The 10706-nt window shown below is 41.3% G+C and overlaps 1 protein-coding gene across 1 annotated transcript in view; it reads right to left on the reverse strand.

Annotated features, from left to right (window-relative positions):
* The window catches only part of HEATR1 (HEAT repeat containing 1), a 59449-nt gene extending 48996 nt beyond the window's left edge, over positions 1-10453 (reverse strand). The window contains exons 1-8 of the mRNA XM_010384673.2: positions 10359-10453; positions 9887-10060; positions 9111-9327; positions 5818-5959; positions 3930-4031; positions 2572-2712; positions 1565-1776; positions 1271-1404 (exon numbers count right to left, since the gene is read on the reverse strand). Coding sequence (XP_010382975.2) covers positions 1271-1404; positions 1565-1776; positions 2572-2712; positions 3930-4031; positions 5818-5959; positions 9111-9327; positions 9887-10028 — 1090 coding nt within the window. The 5' untranslated portion in view covers positions 10029-10060; positions 10359-10453. The remainder of the gene's footprint in view (positions 1-1270; positions 1405-1564; positions 1777-2571; positions 2713-3929; positions 4032-5817; positions 5960-9110; positions 9328-9886; positions 10061-10358) is intronic.
* Positions 10454-10706: the final 253 nt, after the last annotated feature.

A 10706-nucleotide genomic window follows, 5' to 3' on the forward strand; every position in this document is an offset into this window, starting at 1 on the left:
TTATTTAGTCATTTATACTTTTCAAAGCTTTTCTGTATAGATCACCTTCATTTTTCTTTTATCTGAAATTCTCTATTTTTAACAAGTACTATCATGCTTATAACGATACTAAAACAAAAGTCCAAAATTAGTCTTTCCCCAGGTAACATTACAAATTAGTTGTGATGGTCCCAAACAACTATCTCTAAAAACAGGCTAGACTTTCATCTCAGTACCTACCCCCTTACTGAACCAAGAGCGGTCATCTATTTCAGATTTATAATAAACGTATGAATCTGATCTTAGCCCTTGCTTTCAAGAATGGGACATTACTCATTACCTTCAGAATAGGAAGAATACATTTTCATTTTGCTAGTCACTTTTCTAAAATGCGTGTTTAAACCAAGATTTGGTTATGAAAACCTCATTTTCCAGTAGACCAACATAAGTTTAGAGAAGTCTTTCTTAGGATTCTCCAAGTAGCAACAGAACCTAGTGTTTCTTCCTAGTCTTTTTGTATTTATTAAAAGACGTAACGCAAACAATCAATTTCTAATTATTATTATTATTATTTTTGAGATAGAGTCTCGCTCTGTCGCCCAGGCTGAACTGCAGTGGCGCAAACACAGCTCCCTGTAGCCTTGAACTCCCTGGGCTCAGGTGATCTCCCACCTCAGTCTCCCGAGCAGCTGGGACCACAGTTGCATGTCACCATGCCCGGCTAATTTTTGTACATTTTTGTAGAGACAGGGTTTTGCCATGATCTGCCCATCTCAGTTTCTCAAAGTGCTAGGATTACAGGTTTGAGCCACCTGGCCCTCTAATTATTATTTTTTGCTTTGTTTCATAATTTGGATTTTTATGTATAAAAATTTTCTTGGTCTTATATTTTTAATTACTATAGGGAAAAGACTTTTTTGGCAACTGGATGAGATATTCATTGTAAATGAATCACTATTCATTAAATATCTAAATGAGAAGGCAAAGGTTTACTCAGTAATGAATTTTAAAATTATTCTAGTCTTTTTCATGTAGAGACTATCTAAGTATTTAAGAACACAGATCTGAAAAAAAAAGTAGAATTCTAAGAAATCACTCATTTAATAAGGATCTCTCTTCAACCAACCTGCTCCCCATCCCAAATGTTTCTCACTTAAGAAATAGACAAGTTACACAAGAACAACTGGAAAACAGAAATTTTAAATATTTTAAAGCTGTTAACCAGGATATGGTTACTATTTTAAGATCAAATCTTAGAAATTTTCTGGACAACAAATACAAAACCACATACCTGTAACATGATGAATGATGGAGACAACCAGATGGGGAAGCATGTAACGTAGAAGAGGACTGACATCATAAGTTTCAGAAATCCCATGAAGTATTGTAGTAAGATCGGGAACACTACATAAGTGAGGGAATGGCCTTTAAAGAAGCAAAAGTACATATCGTGTTGACTTTACAAGTCAGACAGCGAGTGACAATATAAACAAATATACATAATCACTTATCTTACAAAAAATATTATTCAAAATAATTTTATTCACCTCTGACTACCACCATTTCTCAATTCAATGGTACATACTTTTTCCCAAGGCTCTCTGGCTTCTGTCTCTGCAGGAGCACTATCAGGCAACTTAATCCATCCTTGATCAAAGAGGGAATCTTGGTCAATGTTTTGATGATCTGTGACGCCAATGAATTCACAAAGGTATCTTCCATGGTCACTTTCACAGAAATTTGACATATTATCATGTATGTTGCAGCTCTGTAATCTGGTAAAGATGATTTCAATCCCTAAATATTTTTTAAATATAAGGAAAAATGATAAACCGTATTATTTTCTGCTACTTTAAATGTTAATCTGACAAATTAGAAATGTCGTAAGAGATTAATACAACCTAATGCATAGTCAATCACTCTTCAGACGTAAACAATAAAGGAGCTGACCCCTTTTTCAGAGTGGATACAGAGATGAGACAAGTCTGTTGGACAAGAAAAAGGATCTCAGAAAATTTCCCAACTCAAACATCTACCGTATGTCCTAACAGGAGCCGGTAAGCTCTTCTTTTATACATAAAATACTACTTATGAGAGGGAGACCTCAATCAGATCACTAATGGAAGAAACAAATCTGATGAAAGATAACAAGTTGGGACACTGTGGGAAGTGAAAGCAGTACCTCCCTCCATGAGGCACCTGGGAAGGTAGCAGGTAACAAGGCATTTGGGAAGGAGAAACGCTGAGAGGCAGGAGCCAGTGCACAAAGAATGCTGAGCGGCTGCTTACGCCCCGAAGAGACTGTCTGCTCCATCCGTCTTCCAGTGAGGTACAAAGACTGCTATGGAAATCAATCTAGGAGATAGCGGCAGGGCCAGACAGCCAATGTTTATTCTTAAGAGTCCTGATTAAGGTCCCAGTCTGGTGAGTTTCCAATAAAAAAGTGTCATATTTTCAACCTAAAGGCTAAATCTCATCAACCATCTGAAATAAACTGTCCATTTAAAAACACTTAAATCTAAAAAAACTTTCGAAAGCAAGAAAATTCCTTTAAGTACAAAATAATCTACTTAACACATCAGCAGTGCCAACCTTTTGGATATAGGGGAATAGTTTGGCGATGATATTGTCTGATACATCCTCTGCAGCGACCAGTGCCGACACTATGGTGGAAGCATAGAAAGCCAAGAGCACCCTCAACTGAGCTGAGCTGCCCGGGGACTCAGCAAAAACCTGAAACAAGGAACACAAACAAAACACATTTAACAGTGAAAGGGAGGTAGAAGGATTGCTTGAGGCCAGGAGTTCGAGGCTGAACTATGATGGCACCACTGTACTCTAGCCTGGGCGACAGAGCAAGACCATGTCTCCAGAAAAAAGTGAAAGGCCAAATAAATATTTACAGTTCTCCTGAACTACCATATGCGACAATGAATAAATACACAATGTGACAAGAATTAACTGCCTAATGATATTCCTAACATTTTAATTTAAAAAAAATTTTTTTTGAGAAGGAGTCTTGCTATGTCACCCAGGTTGCAGTACAGTGGCACAATCTTGGCTCACTGCAACCTCCACCTCCCAGGTTCAAGCAATTCTCCTGCCTCAGCCTCCTGAATAGCCGGGATTACAGGCATGCGTCACCATGCCCAGTTTATTTTCGTATTTTTAGTAGAGACGGTGTTTCACCATGTTGGTTGGCCAGGCTGGTCTCAAACTCCTGACGTCAAGGGATCTGCCTGCCTCAGCCTCCCAAAGTGCTGGGATTACAGGCGTGAGCCACCGCGCCTGGCCTTATAATTTTTTTTTTTTTTTTTTTTTTTTAAGACAGAGTCTCGCTCTGCCGCCCAGGCTGGAGTGCAGTGGCCGGATCTCAGCTCACTGCAAGCTCCGCCTCCCGGGTTTACGTCATTCTCCTGCCTCAGCCTCCGGAGTAGATGTGACTACAGGCGCCCGCCACCTCGCCCGGCTAGTTTTTTGTATTTTTTTTCAGTAGAGACGGGGTTTCACCGTGTTAGCCAGGATGGTCTCGATCTCCTGACCTCGTGATCCGCCCGTCTCGGCCTCCCAAAGTGCTGGGATTACAGGTTTGAGCCACCGCGCCCGGCCGGCCTTATAATTTTTTAAACAGCTTTCCCAGGTTGAATATTCCTGACATTTCTAGAAGTCTCTTTGAATAGTCACTGTAACTAGAATCTGGCAAGGAATAGGCATTTATTTTTGTAGAAAAACACCTTTGGTGATAAAAGATTGATTCTTAAAAAAAACAAACAAACAAAAAAACAAACCACGGACTCTCAAACTACTCCTGCTTCAAAACACCAGACCATTTAACAAAATAAATTTATCCAAAGTACCACTGTTATTAGCGTATGCTTTAGTATGTTTTCTTCATTCAAAGCAGGCAATCTTTTCATACAATTATATACTCATGAAACAAGACTGCTCACCTTCACAGATTTTGCCACCAAACTACAAATGAAATCCATGAATCCAAGATCTTTGTAGCAGTGGGTAATCAAAGTTCCTTTAGCTAAGGGCACTCCAGATTGCTGTTATTGACAGAAAGAACAAACTATTAGCGACATTCATCAACTGATCCTTATTTAAAAGTATTTACCCTAGTGATGTCTTCATACTGCTCCAATTCATAAATTAAAAATATAATCACTCCTTATAACTGGTGTTGGTGATGAAATTAACACATAAAATCATGTAAACTTAGAAATTCAAAAGAGAAGGTCAGCAAAGAGGGCAGAGGTATTTAGTGAAAAATGTTTGCTTATCATATGTCATATTTTGAAAGGTATTTACCAAAATCTGGATGCTCTAGATTCTCAGTAATTTTACTGGTTCGATATGGTTTCTGAGCCAATATGATATGCTTCTGTCATTGCTTTACAATAACGCTGAGAACAGAAATAGATGAGGAACCTGGACAACTTATACCACTATTCCCACCATCTAGCATTGTACATGGTATGTAATAGATGCTCAACAAATATTAAGTGAAAGGAGAATTTTAAGTGAACTTTAGTAGGTGAGTGGAATTTGGATACCTGGATTAAGAATGCCTAGGGAGCAGCAAGGTCCAAGGGTAGATCAGAGGAAGAATAATTTTGATGCTATGGGCAGAGTGAATGTTGGGAAGCGCAGTTTAAGAGCTTTATCAAAGGCTGGCCTTCTCCAATGTTCTTTAAAGTGCTTTACATTCAGATTCTTAAATTATCCTTCTAATTAAAGAGTCCTCATTCCTCCTGTCTTACTAATTCTGAACACTGACCCCACTACCATCATCAGCCAAATGTGCACAGCCCCATGATCTGTTAGCTTACTCTCATCCCAATGTGCCTCCTCTCCTACCCTGGATCACCATGCTCAGCACGCAGCAAAGTTCCTGCTAACATACGTCTACTTTCCTCCACCATATGCTGCAAAGTGCTAAAGGTCAGTCAGTTGGTTTGCCTACAGTATCATGCTGTCTTTTCTTACCCAGACCCTTCCTGTTACACAAGCATCCTTTTATTCGTCTGTAAATTAATTACTAGCATCTTCCTCACAACTTTAAGAAATTATTGAAGCCCCTGAAGTTATCTTTATCCTTTTCATTTTTGTAAGTATTTTCTGCCTTTGTTCGTCTTCAAGTTCTCAGTTCCAAAATTTAAAATGCCAAACAGCATGGTACAACAGAAAGGCACAGGCTCTGGAATCAGACTGGGTGTTCAAATCTCAACTCTGCCACTTTTTAGTTATGTGAACTTTGGCAAGCAGCCTGTCCTCATCTGTAAAAATGAAGTTTTGTGATAATCCAAGATAATATAATGTACATTGCCTAGCCTGACGTCAGATACTAAATATTATTATTATTATTATTATTTTTTTTTTTGAGACCGAGTCTCGCTCTGTCGCCCAGGCTGGAGTGCAGAGGCCAGATCTCAGCTCACTGCAAGCTCCGCCTCCTGGGTTTACACCATTCTCCTGCCTCAGCCTCCGGAGTAGCTGGGACTACAGGCGCCCGCCACCTCGCCTGGCTAGTTTTTTTTGTATTTTTTAGTAGAGACGGGGTTTCACCGTATTAGCCAGGATGGTCTCGATCTCCTGACCTCGTGATCCGCCCGTCTCAGCCTCCCAAAGTGCTGGGATTACAGGCTTGAGCCACCGCGCCCGGCCACTAAATATTATTAACATTAATAATAGTTTCAATTGGAAGTTAGGAAATAAAAATGATGGAGGTAATTATCTGGAGTATCCCCAGGAGCACTGACTTATTTTTTCCTAATTAAATCCCTTTATCAAGATCTGTGATGATTACAGACATGTGTCATTCAGCAATCATACCTTAACTGGCAACAACCAGAACCATTTGTGCTTTGAATTATTAATTTTTAGAAGCTGTATGACTCGCACAAATATTCTTGTCTCGTGGTATGGCAGAACACAAGCAATGAGGCTATCTTGATTATAGAGATGTATATGGAACCTGGGGAAAAAAAGCAAACAGTCCAGCTGGATACAAAACTTAATAATAAGCACCTATTTCCTCACATGCTCAAACTGTGTATTAATGAGCTAAAACAACCTAGAATGAGTAGCAGTAAAAATCACACAATTATAAGCAAGACACAGAGCATTTAAAAAGTCCTCAATTTTGCATTCACATATCCTTCAACATGGTCCAGCCAATTCCTATGCAATATCTTTGAATATTCAACATCAAAATCTACATCCCATTAACTTTCTCTCAGCTTTAAAGTTTTTATTTATTTTTTTGAAATAGAGTCTTGCTCTGCCACCCAGGTTGGAGTGCAGTGGCGCGATCATGGCTTACTGCAGCCTTGACCTCCCAGGCTCAAGTGGTCCTCCTACCTAGGTCTCTTGAGGAGCTGAGACCACAGGTGAGCACCAGCGCAGCTGGCTAATTTTTTATCGCCATATAGAGACCAAGTCTCCCTGTGTTGCCCAGACTAATCTCTCAACCACTTTTTCTTTTTTTCGAGAGGGAATCATGCTGGTGCTCAGGCTAGAGTGCAGCGCCACAATCCCAGCTCACTGCAACCTCCACCTCCCGAGTTCAAGCAATTCTCCTGCCTCAGCCTCCCAAGTAGCTGGGACTACAAGTGTACACCACCATGCCCAGCTAATTTTTTTTTTTTTTACTTTAGTAGAGATGGGGTTTCATCATGTTGCCCAGGCTGGTCTCCAACTCCTGAGCTTGGACAATCCACCCACCTCAGCCTCCCAAAGTGCTGGGATTACAGGTGTGAGCCACTGAACCCAGCATATTAGTCTGACATACAATTTTAGCACTATCCAAGCCGTTACTTTTTCCATGAAGCTTTCTTCAACTATTCCAGGCAGAACTACATCCAAAAACTGTGCTTAATCCTTTATTACGGCATTTATTTCAAAACAGTAATCAAGGGCAATGTACTTACCTGTGTACTGAACTTAGTATTTGCTGAATAAATAAATAAGTTATCTTAAGAAATAAAATGAAAAATCAAATGCAAAAAGGATAAGTATTCCTTACATTAATGATCTATTTGGGGGTAAAATTAAGTGCTAAAAAACAGAGAGAAATATTACAGACTTTTAAATATTCTTTTTTGTCTGACTGCCCTAATGTTCTGACAATCAGAAGACCCAAGTTAAAATTATATTTTCTTGATGACTCACTTGCTTCTTGAAAAAAATATTAGTTTATCCCCATGTCTCCATTTTTTGGTTTTTTTTTGATACGGACTCTCCCTCTGTTACCCAGGCTGGAGTGCAGTGGCGCAATCTCAGCTCACTGCAAAATTCGTCTCCTGAATTCAAGTTAATTCTCCTGCCTCAGCCTCCCAAGTAGCTGGAATTACAAGTGCTCACCACTGTACCCAGCTAATTTTTGTCTTTTTCATAGAGACAGGTTTTACCATGCTGGCCAGCCCATGTCTCCAATTAATGGAATAGAAATCTACTTTTAAAACATGTAAGGTGGACTGGGTGTGGTGGCTCATGCCTGTAACCTCAGCACTTTGGGAGGCCGATGAGGCAGGAGGATCGCTTGAGGCCAGAGTTCCAGACCAGCCTGGGCAACAAACTGAGATACTGTCTCTACAAAAAATGAAAAAAAAAAAAAAAAAAAAAAAAAAAACTAGCTGGGCATGGTGGCGCATGTTTGTAATCCCAGCTACTTGGGTGGCTGAGATTGGAGGATAATTTGAGCCCTGGAGGTCAAGTAGGCCATGATCACACCACTGCACTCCAGCCTGGGTGACAGAGTGAAATCCCGACACTCAAAAAAAGTAAAAATAAAAAAGACAGCCATGCGCAGTGGCTGCAGTGGCTCACACCAGCACTTTGGGAGGCTGAGGTGGGTGGATCATGAGGTCAGGAGTTTGAGACCCGCCTGGCCAACATGGTGAAACCCCACCTTTAAGACAAAAAACACAAAAAATTAGCTGGGCTTGGTGGTGGGCGCCTGTAATCCCAGCTGCTTGGGAGGCTGAGGCAGGAGAATCGCTTGAACCTGGGAGACGGAGGTTGCAGTGAGCTGAGATCATGCCACTGCAGTCCAGCCTGGGCGACAGTGCAAGACTATCTCCAAAAAAAAAAAAGACATACATAATGGGAGAATAAACAAAACAAAAATGTGTATGCTGTGATGTGATACCAATACGTGAGAACATAAACCGAGGAAACTTACTGAGACAATTCCCAAAGCAGATAAAAGATCAGACCTTGGAAATGAACTTCAGTTGTATCCTAGCTCTGCCATTTACTAGCTGTGTGACTCAAGTAACGTAACCCCTCTAAGCCTCAGTTTTCTCAACTGTAAAACAAGGATAATACAAGTAATCTCACCAGAGGAATGCTGTGAGAATTAAATGATATAATGCAGGTAAAGTGCTTGGCAGGGCCTGGTGTATAAATGCTCAAAACACATTAGCTACCACTGTTTTTCTCAAGTAATGGTATTTCAGAGGATAACATTGTCTGCTTCCCCAACCATTTTGTTATTTTGCCAAGAAAGAAGCTTAATACTCATTGCCCCAAGTGTACAGGAACAAGCTGTAATGGCAAAGTGACATGGGCTCCTCAGAACTAATGAGGTTAGGCTGGGAGAGGTGGCTCACGCCTGTAATCCCAGTACTTTGGGAGGTTGAGGCTGGTGGATCACCTGAGGTCAGGGGTTCAAGACCAGCCTGGCTGACATGGTGAAACCCCATCTCTACAAAAACACAAAACATAGACAGGCATTATGGCAGGTGAATGTAATCCCAGCTACTTGGGAGGCTGAAGTGGGAGAATTGCTTGAACCCAGAAGGCAGAGGTTTCAGTGAGCCAAGATTTCGCTATTGTACGCCAGCCCGAGTGACAGAGCAAGACTCTATCTCAAAAAAAAAAAAAAAAAAAGAACAAATGAGGTTAGACTATTTACTCAAAATCATCAGTAGTTCTACTTTTCACTATTAACAAAAAAGAATTTAAAGGCAGAAGAGCATGCTCATCTCACACAATGGACACTGTATCAATCTCTTAATATACCTAATTTTACAGCTTCCACTTGATAAGTGTTCTCAACTACTTCATTTTTTAAAAGACCAAAGTGATTAGCCCATAGTTATTTCTGTAATTCTATTAGCTACCTGTGAATCAACCACTCCAGACACTTCTGTGCCGGCTTAAGGAGGAAGTAAGGCGACAAGTGAATAAGGAATAATGAAATGTTTTCGTCCAGCTGTTTGTTTACTGCTTTGGTCTGAACGCTTCGCTCCAAGGTTTTTGCTAGCTGACTGAACAATGGTGCTTCAAACTGCTCAAAGGAAGGATCAATTCCAAGCAACTCTTCCAGGCCAGTGCATCCTAAATTTCAAAAAAAAGCCAGTTTATTTAACAATTCTTTGCAAACAAACTCATCTCACACCTCTTTTTACTTACCCCTAAGAAGTCTCTGAATTCTTTAGGTACATATAATTTATAATACAATCCCAAACACTGATTTCTAGTTTTTAACATATAGAGTAAATCCCAGCTCATCTACTAGAACAGAAAGCACTTCGTGGCAGGGAACATTGCCTTTTTTTTTTTTTGGCTATCCCCTACAATAACTAGGCCAGTCTCTGAAAGGACTTCTCCTCTCAGTCACTGCCTCCATCCCCTTTTAGCTGTTCTTCTTTCTGACATATTAGTTGACCTCTCTTAACCTCGTTTCATCTGTGAAATCCAGACACCACTACTCAGAAACATTTCAAGAACCAAGCACCTGGCTCTTATGTTCTCTTTCCCTTAAAATATACGTCAACATGTTAGAAAATGCTAAGGAAGAGGACAACGCAGAAGAGAAAACAAGAAAACAGACAAACAAAAAAGTAACATCCAGAAAACGCTTCAAAGAGCTTTTCTAAGTTAAAAGATGGCTCACCTATGGCAAAGGCGGTGTCTCTGTCGATGGTGGCCGCTTCCTTAGGGTCAAACAAGAGAGAGGCAACTTCATCTCTAGACAAGAGGCTGGCGTCACTTTGAGGGAGGGCGAGTCGTTGGAGCTGCTGGGCTAAGGACGTCATCTTTCACGCCAGCGGAGTTTTAATGACACAGGCTAAAAAAACATAACTACTTTGAGAAATTTCTATGAAACTATGAGGCGCCTCGTAAACAAACAATTTTCCTCTGCACTCAGAGTCGTCATGGACACACAACACGGCTGTCCTGAGATTTGTGGACCCCGGGAGAGGCAAAGACGATGGCAACAGCGCTAACAACTAATTACAGTACCGGCGACTGCGCCAAGATTTTCCTTCAAACCTGGTTCCGCAGATATCCGGAAAACTCTTACCCTCCTTCAGTATGCCGCCCCCATCCGCAGCCACATCAAGCGGCTCTGTGCTCCTCCTTACCCGGAACTGGGAATTTGGGTATATCTTGGAATGCAACAACTCTTCACAGCAGCTCCCACATGGTACCCAGGAACCGTACCCTCACCCGGAAACCTAGAACACGCTGTAGAGCAGCTTCCGGCTGCAGGCACTACGGCAAGTGAAGAGGTTCAAGACAGCTCCGCCTCCCGAGACGAAAGCCCGCCCCCTCAGCCCGCCCCCCGCTCAGCCCGCCCCTCAGCCAGCCTCTCTTCCCGCCGAACTCAGGCTCAAGTCTTAGCGTCGCCTCCGTAGCTCCAGTCTAGCCTTCTGCGCTGCGGCTCATGTCTGAAGCTTTCGGTCTCTGGATGGGCCTTCTGTGGGCTTTAA

Source organism: Rhinopithecus roxellana, chromosome 8 (genome assembly GCF_007565055.1).
Source record: "Rhinopithecus roxellana isolate Shanxi Qingling chromosome 8, ASM756505v1, whole genome shotgun sequence".
Taxonomy (NCBI): Eukaryota; Metazoa; Chordata; class Mammalia; order Primates; family Cercopithecidae; genus Rhinopithecus; species Rhinopithecus roxellana.